The sequence below is a fragment of the Corythoichthys intestinalis genome, chromosome 22, assembly GCF_030265065.1.
Source record: "Corythoichthys intestinalis isolate RoL2023-P3 chromosome 22, ASM3026506v1, whole genome shotgun sequence".
Lineage (NCBI taxonomy): Eukaryota > Metazoa > Chordata > Actinopteri > Syngnathiformes > Syngnathidae > Corythoichthys > Corythoichthys intestinalis.
The window spans coordinates 299,307-325,091 of NC_080416.1; the positions used below are offsets into that span (position 1 = coordinate 299,307).

The 25,785-nt window shown below is 41.2% G+C and overlaps 1 protein-coding gene across 2 annotated transcripts in view; it reads right to left on the bottom strand.

Moving 5' to 3' along the window:
• The window catches only part of nxph1 (neurexophilin 1), a 34,529-nt gene extending 19,270 nt beyond the window's left edge, over nucleotides 1–15,259 (bottom strand). For both annotated transcript variants that reach the window (XR_009061925.1, XM_057828488.1), the window contains exon 1: nucleotides 14,943–15,259. Coding sequence is in view for 1 of the 2 variants with exons in the window: in XM_057828488.1 (XP_057684471.1) it covers nucleotides 14,943–14,996 (54 nt within the window). In the remaining variant the exon portion in view is untranslated. The remainder of the gene's footprint in view (nucleotides 1–14,942) is intronic.
• Between the last annotated feature and the right edge of the window lie 10,526 nt (nucleotides 15,260–25,785).

The following is a 25,785-nucleotide window of genomic DNA, read 5'->3' on the forward strand; positions in this document are numbered from 1 at the left end:
ACATGAAGATTGCCAACACCCTGAAACTGAGCAGCAGCACAGTGGCTAAGATCATCCAGCGTTTTAAAAGAGCAGATTCCACTCAGAACAGGCCTCGGGTCGGTTGTCCAAATAAGCCGAGCGCACGTGCCGAGCGTCGCATCTAAATGCTTTCTATGAAAGATCGTCGCAAGAGTGCTCTCGCCCTGGGAGGAAGCCTCTTCTGAAGACAGTACACAAGGAAGCCCGCAAACAGTTTGCTGAAACCATGACAACAAAGCACATGGATTACTGGAACCATGTCCTATGGTCTGATGAGACGAAGATGAATTTGTTTGGTTCCGATGGTCTCCAGCGTGGGTGGCTGCGAGCGGGTGAGGAGTACAAAGATATGTGTGTCCTGCCTACAGTCAATCATGGTGGTGGGAATGTCATGATCTGGGGCTACATGAGTGCTGCAGGTGTTGGAGAGTTACTACATTCCATTGAGGGAAACATGTATTGTGAAATACTGAAGCAGAGCATGATCCCCTCCCTCCAGAAACTGGGTCACAGGGCAGTGTTCCAGCATGACAATGACCCCAAACACACCTCCAAGATGACCACTGCTTTACTGAAGAGGCTGAGGGCAAATGTGATGGACTGGCCAAGCATGTCTCCAGACTTGAACCCAATAGAACATCTTTGGGCGATCCTCAAGCGGAAGGCGAAGGTGCACAGAGTCACTCAAATATCTGGCAGCTCCGCAACGTCGTCGTGGAGGAGTGGTAGAGCATTCCAGTGGCAACCTGTGAAGCTCTGGTCAACTCCATGCCCAGGAGAGTAAAGGCAAATCTGGATAATAGTGGCGGCCACACAAAATATGTATGTATGTCAATATTGACAACTTTCACTAAGGCGTATACTCACTTTTGTTGCCAGGGGTTTAGATATTAATGGCTATATTATGAGGGAAAAATAAATGAACTCTACTGTATAAGCTGCACACAGACTACTTTTCATTGTGTCGAAGTGTCCGTTTGTCAGTGCTGTCCCATGAAAAGATACTTAAATATCTGCAGAAATGCGAAGGGTGTACTCACTTTTGTCATACACCGTAAGTGAGGCACTCATAAATGATTAGCAGATAGCCAATGACATGAATGATGCATGGTTGTGGTAATGCAAAATATTTACAATTAACCATCATCACTCAATGGCCACAACATTATCATGCATATACTACAGTTTACTACACAAAGTGAAAAAAAAAGATCTGCCAATCAAAAAGCAATATTGTTACATGTGGTTATTCTTGCACAACTTGCGGTTGGCGTTCGTGTTCAACTGCACTGCGTCATACTGAATTCTCCCTCATATGTAAAATGATTACCGTATTTTTCGGACTATAAGTTTTTTTCATAGTTTGGCTGGGGGTGAGACTTATACTCTGGAGCGACTTATTTATGAAATTATTAACACATTATTATATCATTTCACATGTTACTTTGGTGTTTTGGAGTGACACTGATGATTTGGTAAACTTGTTAGTATGTTCTTTATGCTATAGTTATCTCAATGACTCTTAATAGCTATGTTACGTTTACATACCGGCCGCGTTCACATTTCGTTGTTCATGCATCATGTAACATTATCATACTGTACACTTATTCAGCATGTTGTTCTCTATTGTATTTTTATTTTACATTGCCTTTAAAGATGACATATCTGTTCTATGTGTTGGATTTTTTGGAGTAAATTTCCACCAAAAATGCAACTTGCAAACGACTTGTTTTTTTTTCCTCTTTATTGCGCATTTTTGGGCTGGTGCTACTCGGGTGCGACTTATAGTCCGAAAAATACGGTAAGTGTATTGATGTAGTGGTACTAATAGTAGGATTTTATTCTCATGCGAATGCTACCTTCACATGCTGTGGGAAAGTTGAACCTTACCACTTGCTAATTAGTAGTTACTAGTATGTCCTGTTCATGAGCTTTTGTTGTCGTAGCGCAAAAACAAAACAAAAGACAGATTTCATTATGGTTTGTTACGGGGGCAAAACCTTTTTTAGACCAATTCATTTATTTACAACAATGAGAAAAGATTGCATCAAAAAGCAAATGGTGACTTTTTGTTTGTAACTGAACACTTTAGCAAACACTTGGTTAAAAATAAGAGATTTATAAATGTATACATTACATAACTATGTTGGTTTTAAAAACAACGACAACAAAAAACATGCAAATTGAGTATACGTCTTATGAAAAAAAAAAAAAAAAAAAACTAGTTTCTTACCATTCACAACTTCTAATTGGCGCTCCGACATTTTGAAAAGTAAAAGGTCTACCCATCTCGGAAACGCGGGCATTGCTGTCAAAGCCCAGTTTTCCAGTAAAAAATACACCATTTTCCACTGGACAAGTGTTTACCATAATTACGACACCACATGAAGGCAGCAAAATAGTACTTTAGAAGTTTAGAGGGTTTAGAACTTTAATCTCTTAGTACAATTTTTTTTGTCTTTCTTTGGCCCTAATACTCCGTCATATGGTATTGCAAGTTGTTAGCCAATATTGTTTTCACAGAATTATTAAGAATAATTATCCTATAATGTAAGAAATGATACCATTTTTTAAAAATCGGCAAGGTCCAACATGTGAGAAAGTTAGCTTTCGTTTTTTTCAATTTTGATCGATGCATTAAGTCAACATTTTGCAACCAATATCCCAACTGTAATTTAGTTTGAAATGACCATTTAAAAGCGTCGTAAATCATTTCTATTTCCTTCTATAGATGTCTCTGTGTCAGATACTGCTTGGCCAGTCACTGGAACACAACAGTCAGGAAAGATCAAAAGGGGATGATAACAGACAGGGTGGAAATTCCCACCAGACTTTTGAGCTGAACAGTAGAATGGTATGGTGGAGGTTTGGCTTTTCAAGTAGTAGAGGGAAACATTTCCGCTTATTTCCCCTCAGGAGAACAATATCTCAGCCTACGTCCGTTTCAGCGGTCATCGGGCCGGAAAGCGGGGCGATCTATCACTGTTCTACAGCAAATCCGCTTCCTGGATTGCCAAACTCTGTCAGTGTCATGCGCCATTTCTTGTGTATCTACACCGAATGAGCGATCGGGCAATGAAACGGGACCGCGCTACCGTGTCACGTGTTCCATTTGGTCATGAAAAGCATAACAATCGTACCATGAATCATAAATATCATTGTAATATCTTCAGTGTCCTGCTCATTCCTTGCATCGAGTTCCTTACCGCCTAACAAATGAAGCATTCAAACATTGTCTTATGTTTACAATGTATTTGATTATTTCAACTAGATTTTGTCATCTAAAATAAAATTATTCGTGGAATCTCTTTTTCTGTAAACTGTTGCCGTTGTGGAGAACCTGTGAAAATACGGTGATGTTAGGGTTTGTTACCTCCTCGCGTGGCTTGCCCCCGTGATTACCCATTGATTTCACCTGTAGTGCCTACTTCTTGCGTGTTGACCAACCCGCTGCCTCTTGTCACCCACCTGTGCCTCATTGTCTCGTTATCCCATGTCTGTATTTATTTGTGCTGTCTGTTCTTGTTGCGTCATTAGCCACCTTTACATGGAGCCAAATATTGCAATCGGTTTAGATGTTCAAACCGAATAAATGTGTTCCATATAAACACCTCATTCGGAATGAACAGGCCCAAACCGAATGGAATTTCATTCCGTTTCACAGGGGTGGAATATTCCTTTTCCCAAACCGATTAGAAGTAAAATTATATCATGTAAACAGGGAAGCGGAATGGTGTCTGGTTGCGTTCTTTCTGCACATGCTCCGTACTGACGTCACTTGGTGACGTAAGTAACGTCACTTGCAACATGGCTTCCAAGCACAGCGCACAGCGCACCTAATTGGAGTCCGGCGGAAAGTTTATATCCATGAATCCCTCCACCAGCCCACACAACTTTTTAAATGAACGGCGTGTCATTCTGAAGTTTTGTTTCCACTCGAAAAGTTAAAACAGCAGCTGATCTGACGATCGATCTCCATGTTTTGCAACGTGACGCATTGTTTTGATTAATCTGCGCATGTCAGACGGCAGTTGTCAAACGTCCTTTCGGAATAAAGGCAGACACATGTAAATGCTGGACCGGAATAGATGAAGTGACATGTAAACAGCTGATCTGAAATTTCCATTCGGAATTATTTGAATCGGTATGAATAAAAGTCAGCATGTAAACGTGGCTATTGTCTATTTGTAAGTCCAAGCCCTCGCCATCCCCTGGTCTTTTTTTTGTTAGCTGTTATTAAAGCATTTTGAGTTCCCACACACCCTGCCTTGCTATTTGTTTTCCCTGCGATTGGGTCCCCCTCGTCCTTGAAACCCGACAGGTGATATATCGCGATACATTGATCGTTCCTTCCAACGCTGCCAACCCCTCAGTCAATCTGATTTCATATTCCTAAATAAATAGAAATGGCAGCAGTGAAACATCTCTCAATGCCAGGTTTCCCAGGGGAATGGATTTGATGTCTAGAACCATCGACGGTAGTGAACGTGTTCAGGGCTACTAGTGACAAAGTTCATCCAAAGGTTTCAGTGTTAATATTCATACTGTACATCCTGTAACATATTTATGTCACACTGCTGTTGCCATCGTTGTGTTGCCTGGTATACCAGACTCACCGCTGTTCCAGCCATTGAGTCTGGCGACCGTCCGGTGGATCAAATTCCGAGGGCGGAGCAAGCCACAGCAAACTGACAGCGGAGTGGACCAATCAGCGACGGGCAGACGTGACATTGTTAAAGCGACAAGTAATTAGCGTGAGCGGAGAATGGAGAAGTTTATTCAACATGGCTAGCGTGAGCCATGTTGACTTTTGTCAATGACCAAAAACACATCAAAACAAGTCATTTAAAACCGGTTTTACCTCAGATTGGAACATATTCTCGGCTCTCCCGTTCGCCATCTGTCTTGTTGTAGACACGACTTTCGGCGCGCAAGAGTGACGTTACTCGTTAAGAACACGTCACGCAAATAAACGAATCTGATTGGACAACTGATTTTGTACTTTGCTCGAGAGGCCGTTAATGGGCTGGGTCACAGACTTTCTCACAGTGTTTGAAAAATACAGGGAGAATAGTCTGGCTGTGCCAGGCAAATCGTTGTGCCCTCCCTGTGGGTGAGGTATTATGTTAGAAAGACATTAAAGTGATGATTCGTGTGCACATATGATGAGAAGCACACTGAATAAAGAAGTGTTGTTCCACTCAAGTCTCGCCCTTACAAGTACTTAGACTACTGAAGTACATAACACATGCTCTTACTTTGACATCGTAAGATCGAGTGCACGCACGACTGCACTTGATGTCCGCAGTGACATTTGTTCGTTGGCCCCTCCCGGTCAAAATAGCAGCCAATACGTTAGCATGGAAGTGACCCAAAAATGTCCCAAAACAAACAGAAAGAGAGACAAAAATCAACAGGAAGCTGCCCCAAAAATATCAATAGCCAAAATTGAAAGGAAATTACACATAATGAACTCATTGCCTGCCACCGACACAAAAGATTGACTTAAACCGGAAGGAATTGACGACATCCAAGATTGACTTAAATTGGAAGGAATTGACGACATCCAATGGACGTCTAGCGCCATCAACGGCAGCCAGTTAAATTAAGTTGACTTATATGGCCGGAAATAAACCGGTCCGGCCCACGTGAGATCAAATTGCCAACCACGTCCCATGTAAACATTAGGGCCGGAAAAGTGTTCAGCAGCCAGAATAAGACTCAAAAGTCACTTGAGTCACTGGGCATGTAAGGAAGGTAGGATAAGGTTATCTCACGGCTTTTCACCTTCCAAGACACTGCTCTCCCCGGACTGCTTCAAAGTTCCGTTATCAAGGTGCCATATGCTTTCGCCATAAAAGGATTTCAGAGAGGGAAGCGAAGGAGTCGGCTGCAATTCTTGAGCCTCTCTACCTGGGTCACGGGTTGGCAGACATTTTTTTTTGCAGCGCGCTCCATCTCTGACCTCTGAACTGTGAACACGATTGAAAATCTGGACCGGCGCACGCTTGAGAGAATAGAGGCTAGCGTCATTAATCTTAGACGTCTGGTGCTTCCCCCCCACAAAACACCCGTACAGACAGTTATGTTTACTTTGATTTGCGGGGAGATTCCTCTTCATTTCAACTCTCGGAGATCTAAATCCCAGACAGATTTTTCTCATTTGCCCCCCATCTGGATGTGAAATATCGTCCTGGCAATGATGCATGCAGAGAAGCCGAGAGTTAGAGCGCTGATTCCTTTCTCCGCGGTAGGTAAGCTACTATTATCATTGACTTAATAGCCGAGCGCCAAGGTCGAATGTTGTTTTCGCTTGTTTGCGGCCGGAAGCGGAGGCCCCCGGGGAGGCGGCTCTCGGATCAGACGGCCTCGGGCTCGCGGCCCGGATCGCGTAGGTTACAGTTCACGTGGTGTCGAGCGCCGGCACGAGACGGAGTCACCTTGGTGCCTCGATTCCAAAGTATCACCGTAGATTTAACATAGTCGGACCCAAGGTTAAACGGAGTTTCCTCCGTTTTAATCATACGTCCGTACATTCTACGCGTGACAATTAACAAGCAGACGTGAAAACATAACAGAGTATCAATGTTTTCGGCACAGCAGTCAAGTCAGCTGAGGGGAGCGCAATAAAGCATTTGTCATAGAATGTCATTTATTTGCGCAATCGGAACGCGCCCGCTGATTATTTTGTCATTATGATTCATGCGTTATTACTTTCGTCAAGGGGGTTTTTGTTTTTCATTAACGCCTAATGCATTTTTTTAAAAACTCGTTTTCTCAACAGTACATACAGAAAATGTGTATTTGTGGATCGCAAGAATGTTTACAGACGGACCGACATCATCTGACTACAAGACTACTTTGTAATTGTTTCCCTTGTGTGTGTTGGTTGTGCTTTTACACCCGAATGTACCCTGACCAAGTATTTCATGTTTTGTAAGAGCTGTAGAAGATATTGGTTCAGCATCAGTTGACAAGACAGCTCCCACAAACATTGCGCCACGACTTCCCGTTGGGGGCCAACCCAGGCAGAGCGTTTGGCTTTCACTGTGATAAACACAGGCTGCGTTCAAACGCCGGATTTAGGTTGAAAAAGGACCAACGTTTTACCAAAGCAGGCAGGAGTGTCTCAAGACTCGAGGATTCAAGGTAATTATTGTATAAAAAAGCCCCATGCACGCACTTTGAAACGTTGTGAAAAAAAATGCATGGAAAAAATTAGCCTAACTTTAGCTGAAAATATTTACGTAAAATGAATAATAACTGCCTGGTTTTCTGCTTTTAACCAAGAATCTAGACTTTTCTATGTTCACATCTATAGACATTCTGGGAAGAATTTTCAACTGGAAAATCTCTTTGTTTTGTGATGGCCGCCATGTTGTATCAATACACAGTAGCGTAATTTTCGGCAAAAAAGTAGTCGTTTAGACATTGCTGTGTCCATATAAAAAAAGAATTTCGAATTTTTTTATTTTATGTAACATTTCAATCTAAAAACGACGAGGGCCGGCGAGATGTGCCTCCGTGCTGAGGCAACAGTAACATCGGAATTCAACCTGAAGAAGTTGTGATAGTAGGTAGAAAAAAATGCTAATTTTGGTTTTTTTGAGTAAAATTAAGATGATTCTGCATGCTTTCCTCAAGTATTGAGTTTCTGATGTGAAAATTGAGTTATTTATTAGCTATTGAAAACTTGCACTAAATAAATTTTTTTTAAAAACGTATATGTTAAATATTGCTTTTGATCATGAAAATATACAGGTGATTATCTCAACATTTGGTGATTTTTGTGCATCTAGCATAAAACTTTCAGGTTGTTAGCAGCTTTGTTTTGAAAATATTTGAATTTGAAAATAGGCAATCAATATATTTCTTGTTGTTGTTTGTGTTTTTCTTTCTTGTGTCTCTTCTTTTCTTCTGTTCCCTCATAACCCCTTCCTGTTAGTGGCTCTGTCAAAATACACGAGGTATGTTGAATGATCACAATGGGAGTATGTCATACTCTCAATGTGAAACATTAACGGTTCAGACCATCCGGACACTTAGGCTACGTTCATACTACAGGTCTTAATGCACGAATCCGATTTTTTCATGTTTTTCCGACTCGAGTGAGGCATTAACTTGACGGTTCGAACGTGACAAGTCGCATAGAACTGGACCATTTCAAATCCGATCTGGGTCACTTTCGTATGTGGTTCAAATCTGATCTGGGCCACATTTTTCCAGAATGTCGCGGCGGTCTGTACTGTCAAGTCTCCCAAATCAGAATTCATGCAGCAATGACGTCATCAAAGAGCGAGAGAGACGCTACGCTAGCGGTGCAGCTGTGCGTTATTAGCGCCTAGCTTGCATTGAACAGGACTTTTGGGGAAGGGCCAGGCTTGACAACAGTCATAAAAAAATAAAAATGGGTTGAGGATAAGCCTGAGAATGATCAATTTTCTCTCTGCTCTACATGAGCAATATTTCAAGATTGCTTACACTGCTGAGAGTCCTACGTGTGTGTGACATGCACGGACAGTGCGTGCATGCTATCGATCCATATAAACTTTGAATATAAGCCTAAACGGGGATTATTTATGTCTGTTATTTGTGTCCTCTTTTTGAAAAGCAAAATATGATATCCCTGGAATGACGGTTGGCGGCCAGCATGTGTGGTCATTTGTTTTGATGCTTCTGCGCACTCGGGTCTGCGAATGAGTGCGCATGCGTTATACTTGAATGGTCTCAATGGACAAAGGCAGTCTGAACGGGCACGCCAAAAAAACATATGACAAAAAATTGGATTGGTGCATTAAGACCTGTAGTATGAACCTAGCCAATTAGACTTCCATTCTCCGCGCCAAACAGATGAACAGGACAGGTTTAAAAAAAAAAAAAAAAAAAAAGAATTTGAAAATAGGCCCCCTACAGATCAGCCCTGAGCCCCTTCAACTGATCGTGAAGTCTACAGGTTATGATGCACAATTTCATCAAAAATATTTTTCACTTAAAATGAACAAAACAGCAATTGCCTTACATTTGAAATCAAGTATATAACCTTGTCATGAGTGATTATTACATGATGACACCAAAGGAAAGTAATATATCTAAGGCAAACTGTTTTACTAATTACTACTACTGTACTACCACACCTTTTTCTGAATGCTCGGCATCTCGACCTCTGATTTGCATGCGCCCGAGGATATCTTTAGGATCGGCAGAGTTAACCCGAACCGGGCCGACCGGCAGTTAAGGAGCGAGAGGGAAAAATTCTCCAGTCTGAAGTTGGACCGCTCAAGCGGTCAGGCTGGAATGTGGTTGTTAGTGACACATCCATGCTGCTTGAACAGCTAAGTGCCACAAAGGCACAGGAGGAAAATGCTCTCTTAATCAGCAACGAGCTGGAAAAAACATAAAGTGGTCTCTTGATGGCCACACAATCAACTTGTCTGAATGTATAAAACCTCCCTTAACGATCGGGCCAGATCGCGTCGTTTTTAGAAGATGGGATTTTAAAAATGCATTTATTTATTTTGAAGGATTAACTCGTACGATGGCCGCCAGCCCTCCCGGTCAAAATGAATCGGCCGGTCGTCTGTCGTCGTAGACGTCAGTATTCCCAGTTCGTATACATTTAACATCTATCGCTGTCAGTGGCAGTGAATAAGTTATGGTCTAAACACAAGAAAACAATCCAAAGGTAATTGTGATTGGAAATCAGCCCCGAGCACGACCTTCTTAGATCAGAATCAGGTGATTTGAATTTTCAAATTGAAGGCCTACAAAGCAACAGAATAAGATGTACAAGGACATGGTCAAAAGAAACCAAAAATGTATGTTTTGTTCTACACATTTTTTTAAGAAGATGGGAATTGGGCAGAAATAATCCTGTTTTTAAGAATTTTTTTGCAAGTACTGTATTGGCCCGAATATAAGTTGAATGTTTTTTGCATTGAAATAGGACTGAAAAAATGGGGGTCGTCTTATATTCGCGGTCTAGACGTTATACCCATTCACGACGCCAGATATCATTGAAGCGATGTTAAGTCATGACACATCTCAGCTACTCTCAAGTTTAACCAGTTTGCATTATTTTATTGCAATGTTTTTCCTTATTCAGGACTCATTTCAAGACTAGTTACAGTGAGACTTCACTTTGATGGTTAATGCAGTCATTGCAGTATTGTTGTTTTATCACAATAGATTGGTTTATTTTAGGGGTGTCAAACGATTAAAATTTTTAATCAAGTTAATTACAGCTTAAAAATTAATTAATCGTAATTAATCGCAATTCAAACCATCAATAAAATATGCCATATTTTTCTGTAAATTATTGTTGGAATGGAAAGATGAGACACAAGATGGATATATACATTCAAGATACGGTACATAAGTACTGTATTTGTTTATTATAACAATAAATCAACAAGATGGCATTATCATTATTAACATTCTGTTAAAGCGATCCATGGATAGAAAGACTTGTAGTTCTTAAATGTTAGTACAAGTTATAGAAATTTTATATTAAAACCCCTCTTAATGTTTCGTTTTAATAAAATTTGTAAAATTTTCAATCAAAAAATAAACTAGTAGCCCGCCATTGTTGATGCCAATAATTACTTACACAATGCTCAATTGCTCATGGGTGCTGAAGCCTATAAAATCAGTCGCACCCAAGCGACAAGGGGCGACAAAACTCCGAAAAACACAACAAGTACACACTTCACTGTGCTGTCATTTTAATGTTTGAGCGGGGCATGTGCGTTAACTGCGTCAAATATTTGAACGTGATTAATTTAAAAAATGAATTACCGCCCGTTAACGCGATGATTTTGACAGCCCTAGTTTATTTACATTTCAAAAACCAGAAGCCATTCATTTACAAATGTGATTGCACTTTAGTTTACATATTTAAATTTGGTGTTCAAAAAGAATTTTTTTCAAAGTCTTGTAAAAGAGGCGCTCGTGTTATAATCAGGGCCGTCTTATATTAGGGCAAATACGGTATTAAGTGGGTAATACAGAAAATGATGGGGAAATGGTGTAGTAACTAATGAATGTTGAAATGATCCTGTGACAATCATTTACATGCAACAAAGTCATCTCAACTGATATGTTCATTGATTACATTACATTTGTGTAAAACAATTACAACATGAGCCACCGGGCCAATGAAGGAATAAAGTGCAGGCAAGATATTACTAACAGAGCCGCGTGATAAAAGGCCACGCTGTGTGACCTTAGGCCTACTTCTTTTTGCAAAGCTTTTAGTGAAAAATGATAAAAATGCAAGTTGCTTCCAGTAACGTAGATCGCGGAAAGAGCAACCGGGAGGTCATCGTCCATCACGGTCGGCGAAGAAGCCATGTCCTTATTTGTGCACAACACCAGCAGATGGTTAACGGACCGTGCCTTTGACAGTATATCGGCCGAGGGAGACCAATAACTATTCCTGTAAACATTCATCAGAGCGAGGGAATATCAGCCAGGATCCTGTATCTTGTTTGTCAATAGAGACGGGGAAAAATTACAACCTCCAGTGTGTGTGTGTGTGAGTCATTTTTGCGTCTCTCCTTACATTCTGTTCACTGGGATTAATGAACGCGCTGGGAATAATGTCTTCACCATAGTTTCCCTGGGTCCAAGGTATGTCCAGTGCGGATAAAATTCCAATATTGGCTACAAAGCAACAAAGTGGTCAAAGTATGTTTTGTCACACATTAATAAATAAATTGCCGAGGTATCGGGTCGGTATCGGCGGATCTTCAAAAACGCTAGCATACTGTAAAGTTGCCTGGCCTCTTTGAAATAAATGAGTATAAATAAAACACGCTAGCTTGGTGTTGTTTGATCTGGAAAGAGGTGGGGTTCACGCTGTATGAACTGTGCCTTAGAAATATATGCGGGGGGGCACCCTGTAGAGGCTCACTACCGCAGGCCACATTTGCACTGTATGATAATAAGAATTTAATGTCACTTGTGCCCCAGGGCCCACTGACATCGGCCTCAGTGGGTGGCAGCAAACTCCAGCTTTTGTTTATTCTCTTCCTCATCTGGGTTTTGGTGTCAGTCATCCATGGCTTTGCTTTGGACATATGCAAAAAGAAAGAAATGGAAAAACAAACAAACAAACAAACTAGTGCTGGAGCGATCCATCGATCAAATCGAGTTATTCGATTAGAAGAAAGCTTCGAATTCAATTTTGCCGATTCGATGATTCGTTCCATTAGAGTGGCATTGAGACTTTTTTTTTTTAAAGTGTCGTATTTACTGATTTGGGAGGACACACTGCCCTCTGGTGGCATCAGTGACTCATATCATATCATAACTCGTCAAACGGCTGAATCTGGCAGCTCCGTTCAAAGTTTTTGTTTGAGCTAATATGTTTTTTTATGCATTTGTCATTTAGTTTAGCGCTATATTTAGCCTTTTTTGTCAAAGTATGTGTTTGAACAATTTGTTAAGAGAATTGTAAAAGAAACTTTTAATACATTTAATAGCATTTTAGCTATGCAGATTAGGTTCATTCGATGTAATACACTTCCATATTGCTTCGAGTCATTAGATCTTTAAACTCTAATTGTTAAGTGTGAAGTGTTTTATTGTCGAAATGTGTGCTCGTAGTTGTGTTTGTGTTACAGTTTGTCAAAGAAGCACTAACCGTCTTGTTTGCTGTCTGAATAACGTCATTCAGTGAGGACAGATCAGGTGTATTCAAATGATTTATAAACTGTGACCGCCTGACTTTTTTGTTTCAATTATTCCGCAACTAATGAATCGATAGATTAATCAATGACTTCAATAATGGATAGCTGAAGCCCTGAAACAAACAATTGAAATCATTCACTACAAAAGACGTGTAAACTTCGTTGTGTATGTTTTTGAACTGCTCATCACAAAAGAACGAAAAAAGGAGAAACAAAGACGAGAATCTTATCTTTCTTTTTGGAAGTTCTGTGTTCAAATAGCTATAGAAAACAATATTCTGCAGGGGTGTCTTGTGATATCATTTGATATGATGTAATGATATGTTATATGATAGTGAATGAATTTAAAATCCAAAAGGATGAGCTTATTTAAACCTTCCCAATTAACAATCAGTCCTTCAGATTACTTGTCCGGCATTTACAGGAAAAATTAATAATGTAAATAAGCATATACATTAAAAAAAAAAAAAAAAAGGAATTAGCCAATCCACAGATCATTTGTCTTAAATCTCGACCTATTATATCTGCGATTCCTAACGGGAAGATGCGACAACTGTGAGATGACAAATAGTTCTCGTGGTTACTAAGTCCAAATATATTACACTGCATTTTCATATAATATAAACACAAAAATGTATTGTGAAAAGAGGCAATATTTAAAAATGAACAGATAACAAATAGGAAAAAAATAGATGTTTCCACTTCTTGCTTTCCCAAAAATGACTGCAGAAACAATCCCTGCTGCAGGATCAAATTGAAAAAAATATAAATGATCACGTATGACATTTGAACTGTTCTTAGTTGAACATGTTGTAATTGTCATGATAATACCAGGCAGGGCAGGTTGTCCAGGAATAATGAGTCTTCTTCATTTAAAAGTCAAGGCATAGGGTGAGTGACCCACTGTGTTTTAAAGACCGCTTTGCTGTCTACCTGCACTTGAGCTCTTATCGACAAGAGGCTTAAGGAGAGACAAGTGCCTTTAACATGAAATAAAACCATCAAAGTTCAGCTTTAATCCCTACTGCTACGGATAAGGCGGGCTGTTGCCGTGCTGCGCCGGATCCATTTACGCGCTGCCGTCTGTGTCCGTGTGTGTTTTTAGGTGTGTGTGTGTGCATTCCATTAACTTTGAAAGATTGGCTTCATGAGCTGTTTTTTCTTCTGTAGGTTTAATTGAGATGTTTCCATAAAATAATGCTTTTCAACAAGGCAGTCAAATGTCAATATGCTTTCACATTGATTCAAGAAGTTGCATCCACTCGCAATAATTCATGGAGTACAAAAATAGAAATTGCAATTGCAGGGGGCATCGTGTGCATATTTTGTAGACGATATTTTAAAGTATGGTCAAATCCGGGCGTTGTGAAAATAGCAACAGATACTGCAAAAGTCCAGTCTGTGAAAAACAAAACAAGGAGTAATTTAACATTATTTTTGATGTATTATATTTGATACATCTACATTTTGAAGGGATGCATTTAACTTGAGAATCAGACAGCTTCATAGAAGAATTAACAAGTTAAAAAACAAAAATAATTACAGTTCAAAATTGCCTTGACTGTTCTAATTGTAAACTGGGGGAAATCGTTAATGCTAATATTGTTACTTAATTAAGCTGTCATGAGTTTCCACTAATTTTTCAAATCCCCGACTGTGAGGAGAATTGCACTCTACCAAATAGCATTAATGATGATTAACTTTTTGTCACACTTTAACAAAAAAAAAAAAAAAAAAAAGGGGGGGTATTATAATGCAACAATAAAAGACGAGCAATTGGATTTCAATTGAATCTGTACTCGTCTACAGAAGCGACACTGACATTTGGTTTGTTCTGGCGCCCCCGTGTGACAACTTCATGTTACTTGTGTCATTCCAACAAAAACTTTTCGTTTTTAATTTGTAATATTCTATTTTACTCCGACTTTGCATGGAACAATAATGCATTTAATACAATGACGTGGCTTTTGAAGAACATCAGATGTTGGGTCGCACACGCGAGAAGTCATAACAGAAAATAACGTCAACTACCAATGATAGAAAAAAAACAGCACTGACAAAGGTAAAACATTAAAAGATGCAGTTAACGAAGAAAAGAGTTAGAGGTAATGGGTCGCTATTTGATTTGTGGACATTCGAGTGGCCAAAACCAAACTACATCTGTGGGATACGCAGGGCTCCGTAGACAGTGATGCGAAATGGCAAAGTTTTCCAAAGACGTACAGAACTCACCAGGTAAAGTGCAGGCGTGAGGAGGAACGCCGCGCACCAACACGTCCCCTGCATCCTCCGGCTGCTCAAACTTCCACAAATTTCCTTCGTGTGCAACGCGCTACTCTACGGACCATAAATCCACCGGTGTACGTCTGCTTCACTGCGCGGTCAAGTCCTGAAGTAACCGGCGAGCGAAAAAGCACGCGGCGCGAGCCATGACCACCGGCTGACTAGAGGCGACGAGAGGAGAAATGCTGATGCTGTGTTTCAAGATGGAGGGGGTCGACTGGCAAAGGTGCTGCTTCAACTTGAGATTGTGTGGCCCTCTGCCGTGCCGATGATGTGAAGGCGACGCAAAAGAGCCTCGCGCTTTATATAGCAAGCCTTCAATAATCACAGAGGTTGTGGGTGCATGCTGATAGGAGGAGGAAAAGGTGGGCAAATTTTTACATTGATTGTCACCGACTGACTCTTTTTTTTTCTTCTTTTCCTTTACTTGAGTCATATTATTTTTGAAATAATGTTACTCTAACTTGAGTGATCCAATTTGTGGCTTCTCTACCCGCCTCTGATCGTTTATAAATTTGTATGTGAGTATTTAATAATAGCAAGAGTACAACGGTTTCACAGAAAACACTTTCCGTAACCTAATTATAATAAACATGTCAATAAAAAAACATCCCATATTACAGGAAATAAAACTCAAATTGAGATAATGTAATTGGATGGTCAATCAGCTACCTCCAAGAAGTGGGTCTGCAGCTAATATACCACATGCGGCTCAACCAACCTGGTATTTTGTGAGTTTACACTGTATACAGTATTTACTTGTAAAGTGACTTATAGATCTAACTGCAGACATGCACCATTAGTGAGAGCGTGGTTTGTAAATGAGGCATACAGTATCAAGTCATTTTCCTATTTACATTTGAAAAACAATGCATTATCTTTATGAGAACACAGGCCAAGAAGCATACCTTTCTATTTCCATCCTTTGACTGGCAATATGCTCAAGAAAAACTGACAACAATAACGGTCTGCTCTTTCTCACTGTAACGTTGAAAAAACGGGGAAACCGTAAAGAGCTTACTAATAGCAAATTACACTGAAAAAACAAGGACATTTGTGGCCATCTTAAATCCAAAAATGCAACATGATGCATTCATGTTTTCCATGAAGTCTGATTTTATTATGTGGATTCAACTGAAAGAATGTTCAGAGAACAAATGTTTAATGCTTCGGTTGAATGTGATTTCACTGCTAAAACACAAACCAAGTCTTTCATTCATACTCCTGATCAGAAGGCGGCGGTCATACGCTGAGAAAGAAGACATAAAAACCATCAGAACAATGTCACTATTTTTTGACTGCTATTGTGAAAAGCTACCACATTGTCATGTTTATAATCCTTAATAATCATTTGAAATACAGTGATCCCTCTCTACTTTGCGGCTCAACTTTTCCGCTCTCATTGTATCGCGGATTTTTTCATCTTGTTATCGGAACATAATAGTCCTAAAACATATTTATGTACACACTATTTACATAACACTCCGTTGACTTGAAGTTCTGCTCTGAGACCCCCAATTTGGCCGAATTTCAAAATTGTCCTATATGCATGTGTGGTACATCATTGGAAAGCTTAAAATCTTCTGGGGGAAGAAAAAGTTTGAACAGGAGGGCATTTTTAAAAAATTAAATATTTTTTTAAAACAGCGAAACCCTAACAGGAGGTGAAACCATGAGAGAGCATAATTAAAGACGCCACGATTTGAACGAGATATTTTCGCGTACTTACCTTTTTTCTATCCAAATCTCCATGTAGCATGTATCATCAAGTGTCAAGACACAGCTGTGAATGGCCACAGTCGGATTTTATAAGTGAAACATGGTCATATAACAAGGGTCGCCATGCAGAAATCGCAGACATCAAGGAGGGGTCGAGATGTTCTTTTTCATATATTTACCCTTTTAAACTTTTTTTTTTCTTTGTTTGAATCGATTATGTATCATCTAAAATATTGGGGGAAATGCGACAGTAACAAAAAAATTAGGCGATAGTTATGAGGCAGATATCCGTGGCTTATTTACAGACACTATTTTTTTCATTGTGACGTCATTTGTTTAAAAGTTTAAAATATGCGAATGAATAATTTTTTAAAGGCATTTTTTAAAAGTATAAATATCAGACATCAATTAATGATTCTAAGCTTAAAATGACAGACATTTCGAACAATAAATATAATGACTTACCTTCTTTTGTATGGCTGGGTTGAAACAAAAGCGGTAGTGCGACGTCTGTAAAGGGGGGTCTCCAGGGTAAAATGGATAAATTCAAAATAGTTCAGGGGCTTAATGCGCCTTATTTTGTTGGACTTGGCTATTATTTGTTTTTGTCTTTTGTAGCCACTGTTGCCTTCCCCTTGGTTCTCTCGCCGACTTGGTTCGTGCCATTTTTCTTTGTATTTTTCTCGCTTGTCCTGGCGTGCTCCCTTAGTTTTATGTATGGTTTTTTTTTCATTATTAAAGTTTAATATACATCTATCAAAGTATTCTTTCAAACTATTGTTTAATGTTCTAATGATAACATATACATTTATAAAGTTTTATATACACGTATTGATACACAAACAAATGTACGTAAAAATGGGGGGGGGGGCACTGTTCGGTGTTTTCATTTTATGCGGTTGGTTCTGGTCCCCCTTAACAGTGATAAGTGAAGGATCACTGTTATTACGATATGATATTGTGGGGATTTTGGTGAACGCTTTGGATTATTGAGTGGATTGCAATCCACTAGATGGCGCTCTAGACGACGCCTAACTTGCCTACGCTGGCCGGCGACCAGTCAGTCCAAGTCTGCTGGGATAGGTCCTGGCATTTGATTGAGGTAGGTATATATTGTGGTTGACTTGGATAAGAGTGTATTCTTGTAAGTGACCTTCTCATAAGAGAAAGCACATAGTCCATCTTTGTTCGATTAGCCGCCCGCTATTTACGATTTGTCACTCCAGGTGAATTGTGTAAGAGCGAGGAGTCTTCTGTGTTGACCCCGTACGTGTTCACGTCTACGCTTTTTGTCTCCCATTCATCGAGGAGAGTGAAGTTTGCTCTCTGCCCGAATGTGTGCGGGGATAGTCTAGATAAGATCATTTTTGTCATAGAACAGAGAGGGGGGACAAGAGGGGAAGAGAAGAAAATATAGGAGGGGGGTGGGGGTGGGGGCTTTAATAAATCCCCACACCACCATATTGCTACAACACTGGAGCGCTCTCGTATTTTGGCCATAACTCAGCCAGCCCTGGCTGATGGGATACTGTGCCGTCCAGATAGCCTTCACTGGCCCAACATGACATGTAGAGCTTAAGCAAGCGGGGATAAATCACAAGGGCTTGGCTAACTTCCATTGTGCTTGCGACCGAGGACAATAAAGGCTGCATTACAGGGGCTGATACTCCCCGATGAATTTGCAGTATGCAATTAAATTGAATTTTCCAACATGGGTGTCGGAATGATTGGCGGATTCATTACACTCTTTCTTCTGCTACCGACTACTGAAAAGGTTTTGGAGTAAAACGCACGTAACCAAAGAAATGACATGTCATTCGGTGTCATATTGGTCACGTACAAACATAGAAGCTCAAATGAAAGAAGACAATTGATAAACACTCCCAGTCGTATTTTGTTTTTTGGATTGAGTTTCGTGTATTTGCTTTGATGGTGTTAAGTAAAATACTTGGATATTCAACCATTTTTTTTAAACTACATCCATCCATCCATTACTGCCTGTTCGGTTGTGGGTCATTAGTGAGCTGGTTGTGCTACGCTCAAAATCCTGGCATTTTCCTGGTGCTTCCACCAAATTATGCCACATTATCCGTGGTCTATCGGTGCCAAAAAATACTGGGAGGCAGGTTCAAACACCGGCGTGATCATAGGACTTCCGACTACAGACTAGCATGTGGTTATGTGCCCGTATTGTTACGTGTGATCGGTATCATGGAGTCACGCCATTATTTTTGCAATGTCTCATTGATGAAACTGGTTGGTAAAGCCACTGTACTGGCAAAAATAAAGCTCCATCAAATGTAAGGACTCTAGTATAGCAGAGTAGCGTTTCTTCTTCTCAACTATGGTTCACATTGTCCGTATGTATAATCATTGATTTGACCTAAATGAAGAAGTTTTATAATCACATCAATGTGGCACATACGAGAATAATTAGCCAAGGAAGTTTTAGACAAAGAATAAACATCTTCTTCAGGCCAAAAGGAAAGTTGAGTTTCTGTAAATGCTTTCCGATGCTGACGCCGGCAGTCATGCTAATTGTGACAAGGAAGCAATTGATAGCCGGCAGCTGCATCCTTTGGCCGGCGCGCTACTCAGCCATTCATCTCTGTCAGCCCTCCCTCCCAGCCGCCCACCTTCCGCATCCTCCTGAAAAGTGTTGGCTGCCTTGACCGTGACTGCGGGTTGCTGGCTGCTGGCTTTTTTTTTCTTGCGCGCACATGGCACGAAGTGCACCTTCTGGTCAAGCCTAGTTTGACTCCTATTTTGTAGCGCGGATGTGGAGTGACACTTAACATGGCAGCTGGTTGGAAGGCGGCCACTCTGCGTCACCGCTTTGCCTCGGGGCTCGCCGCAACATCTGCCCTAACAATTGGCAACGGAGCCAATTTCCGAGCCACCGGACACTAGCTTCGCTCGGCTCCGCAATCATCCTCTTTCTTTCTGCTTTATCTTGTCTTGGCGCCCCTCCCTTCGGAGCCAAAACGCAAGGCATTAGGAAGAGACGACACTGTAATTTTCTACCCCGGTAATGAATGGGCACCAATCACGTGCGCTGGGAAAATGGGCAAATTGGCCTTCTGGCGACACTTTTGTATTAACGATGTAGTGGAGAAAAGAGAGAGAGAGAGAGAGAGAGAGAAGCAGGTGTGTGATTGAGCATTAAAGCATGTTATTTCTTTTTGGGTGTATTGACCGGCAAATCTCATGTGATTGGGCCCCTATGCTTTGACATTGATACAACTCAGTGCCTTTGTTCACTGATCCTTGATAGTAGCCTTGAAAATAACGCTAACCCCACCCTTTCAGACTTAAAATGAGGGCAATGGGGTAACCATTCTTTAACTAGGCACTACATTTCATAGTCTTTTCCCCTAAATAAAACCACTGGTGAGAGAAGTAGGTAGCAACCAGTGTTGTTTTTGTTCAGTAGTGAGTAATCTAAGGCTACGTTCATACTACAGGTCTTAATGCACCAATCCGATTTTTTCGTGTTTTTCCGACTTGAGTGAGGCATTAACTTGACGGTCTGAACGTGACAAATCGCATAGAACTGGACCATTTCAAATCCGATCTGGGTCACTTTTGTATGTGGTTCAAATCCGATCTGGGCCACATTTTTTCAGACTGTCGCGGCGGTCTGTACTGTCCAGTCTCTCAAATTGGAATTCATGCAGCAATTACATCATCAAAAAGCGAGAGAGACGCTACGGTAGCGGTGCAGCTGGGCGTTATTAGCGCCTAGCTTGCCTTGAACACGGCTTTTTAGGACGGGTCGGACTTGACAACAGTCATAAAAAAAATAAAAATGGGTTGAGGATAAACCTGAGAATGATCGGTTTTCTGTCTGCTCCATATGAGCAATATTTCAACATTGCTCACACGGCCGAGAGTCGGGGCAAACTGCCCGTATGTGTGTGTGACATGCACTGACAGGGCGTGCATGCTATCGATCCATATACTTTGAATATAAGCCTAAACTGGGATTATTTATGTCTGTTATTTGTGTCATCTTTTTAAAAAGCAAAATATGATATCCCTGGAATGACGGATGACAGCCAGCATGTGTGGTCGTTTGTTTTGATGCTTCTGCGCATGCGGGTCGTCTTGCTCAGCGTGTGTCGGACTGCGAATTAGTGCGCATGCGTAATACTTGAATGGTCTCAATGGACAAAGGCAGTCTGAAGGGGCACTCAAAAAAAAAACAGATATGACAAAAAATTGGATTTGTGCATTAAGACCTGTAGTATGAACGTAGCCTAATTACTTTTCTCATCTTGGCAACGCCGTTACCGTGACTGAGGATGGAAAGGCGTGCGTTACTATGCGTTACGACATTGGTTGAATGGCGCGAGAAACACGGACTCAAGGAGAGAGCAGAGACGGAGTGGGGAGGAGGGGAGGGAGTTGTGACGCCGTTGCAAACACGATGCTAGGTGGCTCCTATAATACCTGACTGTAGCAGATAGCCTACAAACTACGCCCACATGATAGATATCACATGCATATAGACCTAGAGGCGAATTGACAGACGTGGCGGCGTTAGCACATGTATAGAGAACTAGATGCCAAATGACAGGCACGGCGGCATTAGTAAACAGCCGCCATCTTAAAGCAGTAGACTTTTCAGGAAGGCTCTGTTGTTGAGAAACTTCCTAGCAAACCTGACTAACTTTTTATCTAAACTACTCCTAAATTGCCAAAGTTTTGACTTGAATCTTTAAATGATGAAACAGTTTTAAAACTTTCACGTCGAAAGTAGACAAAAGGGAACTAATGCAATAACGGGAGCAATTTTAACAACTTTATCGGCGGATTCACAAAAATAAATGACTTCCAAACATAGCAAAGGTTATGGTAGCAAAGGTCCATGTTTTTTTTTTTTTGGAATGAAAAAAAAAAAAACATGAAAAGGTAAAACCAGTTACTTTGCCAAGTAACTAATTACTCTTACATTCAGGTAACTGAGTTCCTAACTCAATTACTTTTCTGGAGAAGTAATTTGTAACTGTAATTAATTACTTTTTTAAAGTAAGATTAACAACACCGGTAGCAACCCTACATTACATTTACCTAGAAAAATGTATTTCAAGTGGTGGATTGTAATAAAGTAAAAGTACCTCGTTACTGTACCTAAGTACCGTACACTTTTGTGAATCAGTACTTTACTTGAGTAGAAACATGAAAGTGGTACTTTTTACTAAATTTTATAGCACGTATCTGTACTTTTCACTCCACTAATTTTCAAATTGTCGCCTACGTTACACGTTACTTTTGTTTGTTTTTTTTTTCATTGTGAATTGATCGTTTCGTTTTCATGCCTCGTGCAACTATACCGTAACTGAGCACCAGAGGCAGCAGCATGAGTGCAAGCAAGATTAGGTAGGTGAACAAGATATTGACCTATAAAAACCAACAGTGAGAAGCTCGCCTTCAGATGATTGCTGCACAGTCTTGTACAGTAAGTGGGGGTATGCACCTGATAGTTGCTTGCAATCTGCCATTAAGCTATTTTTTTATAAAGAGTATATATATATACGTATACCCTGGTAGGGTGGGTGGTGGTCAAGCTCGGGACCTCTACCAGAGGCCTGGGAGCTTGAGGGTCCTGAGCAGTATCTTTGCTGTTCCTAGGACTGTGCTCCTCTGGACGGAGATGTCTGATGTTTCACCAGGTACCTGCTGGAGCCACTTCTCCAGTGTGGGGGGCACAGCCCCTGTTGCTCCTGTGACCTCTGGCACTACTGTCACTTTCACCTTCCTTGAGCCCTTGGTATTTCTCTAGTTTCTCGTGTTCCTTTTTAATGATATTGTCATCATCGGGGATGGCTACATCGATCATAGCGGCTGTCGTCTGCTGCTTATCCATGATCACGATGTCCGGTTGGTTGGCCACGGCCGTCTTATCAGTCTGCATCTGGAACAGGGGTCACGTTAACCGAATATTTTCCTTCGTTGACCGATTTTTTAAAATGGTGACGGAAAAAACTGAAGTCCATCTGTCATTTTGACAGGTTGCAATTCACACCCCAGACCACAGAGTGGCGAGTGAGCATATTAATTAGCTATTGTCTCTCTTGATGCATGACGTCGTTTGCCTTAGTCTGAAAAATGTCAAGGCAACTGAGTGCCCGAAGTTTCTTCAAAAAGCCCCAAAACGACGATGATGTTGAAAAAAGAGGTGAAAAAAAAGGGACTGCACAAGCGGGCACGCAATTCAAGTCCATGCGCACCAGGAGGAAGGTGTGAAACTACGTTCAGGCCACAGCAGGTGAACTGTTAATTTCATTGTTCCATATGCTACATATGGTAGGCTACCTACCTACTGGGGCCACAGTCAGTTTTTTTTGTCACTGCGGAGAAAAAGTTACATATTCATCTGCTTGATGTGTGATGGCACGGTGTGGATTCTCTGTTAAGCTTGTTAGGACAGAATATTAATTTAAAATGAATGAAAACTAAAATGTTAAAAGTCTTGTTAGCTCGAATTGCTGTGTCCAGCCGCTTTAGCTCTGCTGCTCTCTGTGAACTCTCTATTCAAGCCGGAACGCGTGCGGCTCTTAAGTGTCTCTGTCACGTGACTGTGTCGTAGCCGCTAACGCGCTAAATGCCAAATGCCAAATGGACACACAAGTACGGAAGGTGAATTACGCCAAACAAAGTCACCACAATGTCATTATCATCATTTTAAAAATTTAAGTGACGGGTATAAATAGATTATGACCGGATTTTTATGACCCTGTCAGTCAAAATGACAGACAAGGAAAAAGTCTAGCGCAACCTCTGATCTGGAAGTCCCGCAGGATCTTAGCCCTCTCATTTTCCACCACCTTGGGATGTGTTTCCTATTGCGATTTAGGGGTCTCCAGTCCATATTCTGCACAGACATTTCTGTACACCATACTGGCTACTTGGTTATGGTGTTCCATGTATATTCCTGCTAGTATCTTGCACCCTGCTATTATGTGTTGGACTGATTCGGGGGCCTCTTTGCATACTCTGCAGCTGGGATCCTGCCTGGTGTGGTATATCTGGGCCTCTATTGCCCCCCCTGGCTGGATAGACGTCCTCGCTGCTACCCCCGTCTCATCTGACTAGAGGGACCTCTTCTTGCTCCTTTACTCCACTGTATTTTTACGGACTATAACTTCGCTTGCTAATTCCCATTAGCAGTTCTGGGGTTCCTGTTATCCGTCCTGGGAGTGGATCTCTCCTGACTGTGGTACTCCCCAAGGTTTCTCATTTTTCTTCCAATTGACTCTGGAGTTTTTAGAGTTTTTCCTTGCCGGCATGGAGGGTCTTAAGGATAGGGGATACCAAGGACTTGAACTGTATCTATTCATCTTTGTTGCTTCATTTTTAATTGTGTATCATATTGCCTCTGTAAAGCCCTTTGAGACTTCTGTTGTGATTGAGGGCTATACAAATAAAATTGAATTGAATTGAATTAATGCTCAAGGAATGCTCCTGTGCTGCCATGATTAGCGCCTCTGTGCTGTCCTTCAGTCCAGCCCACTGTAGCCATTGATAGGACTTGTTCATATCTGCCACTTCAGTTATCTGTCGACGGTACATCCCATGCAGGGGTTTTTCCTCCCGTGATGGTTCCTCCAACTCCTCCTTTTCCAGTCTCCAGTGCCTGAGACATTCACGAAGTGCTTCATCTCTCGGGGCAATCTTTGTGATGTATTCGCGGAGCTCGGATGTTTCGTTTCGGATAGCGGTCCTGATGCTTAGTACTCCTTGCGTTTAGTGTATAGCCTCAGGAAACTAGATTTGGGGTGCAACCCTCCGTGCAGGGTGAGCAGCTTCTGTGTTTTCACATCTGTGTTCAGAACGTCCTCCTTTGGCCAGCTTATTATCCCAGCCGGGTATCCCATCACTGGTAGGGCACAGCTGTTAATTGCTCAGCTCTCGTTCTTGCCATTGAGCTGACTTCTCAGGACCTGCCTTACTCGTTGCAGATAATAGACTGTTGCAGCTTTCCTTGGGGCCTCTTCGCGGTAACAATTTGCCTGCAGTATTCCAAGGTAGTGCTCCTCAACATCTACGATCCTGCCCTGTGGGAGTGCAACCCGCACTCTCTGGACTCTCGCTCCCTCTTTTTGTGTTACCATTTAGCCACATTTCTCCAGTCCGAATGAAATTCCGATGTTCCCACCGTGGATCCTGGTGGTGTGGATCAGTGAGTCTATGTCTCGCTCGCTCTTAGCATACAGCTTAATGTCATCCATGTAGAGGAGGTGACTGACGGTGTCTTAAGACGATATCCCTAGTCGGTCTCGTTGATCGATTGGCTGTTGGGGTTCAGGCCTATGCAGAACAGCAAAGGCGATAGTGCATCTCCCTGTATATGCCGCATTTGATGGAGACTTGTGCAATTGGCTCGAGGTTGGCCTCAAGGGTGGTCTGCCACAGCCTCATTGAGTTTGCATCGAAGGCTCTTAGAATGGTGTTGACCTCGTACAGCTTCTGGCATTCCAGGATCCAGGTGTGTAGTATTAAGTCATAGGCTTTCTGGTAAGACTGCATTTATATATTTTAGCAAAACAAAAGTAGATTACCAATTGAAGTAGATAGCATCTATTTTATAGTACCGAAAGCTTTTTGCAAGGAATCATTAGACAAGAGCATCTAAATTGTTCTCTCTCTTTGGTCGCAGCAATGTCGCTCAATTAAAGAGGATTTTTACAGCATGCCCTCATTGATTAGAACGGCCTCTAGGAATTTTTTTTTTCTTGGGAGGTTAACTGGGAGACTGCCTCATGATTAGGTGAAGTTGTGATTAAATGAGAGGGCCAAAGAAATGCAATCCATGTTTCCATCTACTCCTAATTAGGATAGTAAAGGCAATTACATGATTTCGACAAGCAGAAGATAACAATTTCATAAATGAAAGAAAAACTAAATCCCCATACTTGTGTCCACATGTTTACAAGAATAACTATGTTGTGAATTTATACACTACGTATGGAACTTATTGACATGCCCTAGCCATCCATTTTTTTTTTTTTAGAATACATAGTCCCTGATTAGGGTTGTATCCATATGGACTGCATTCATGTACATTTGT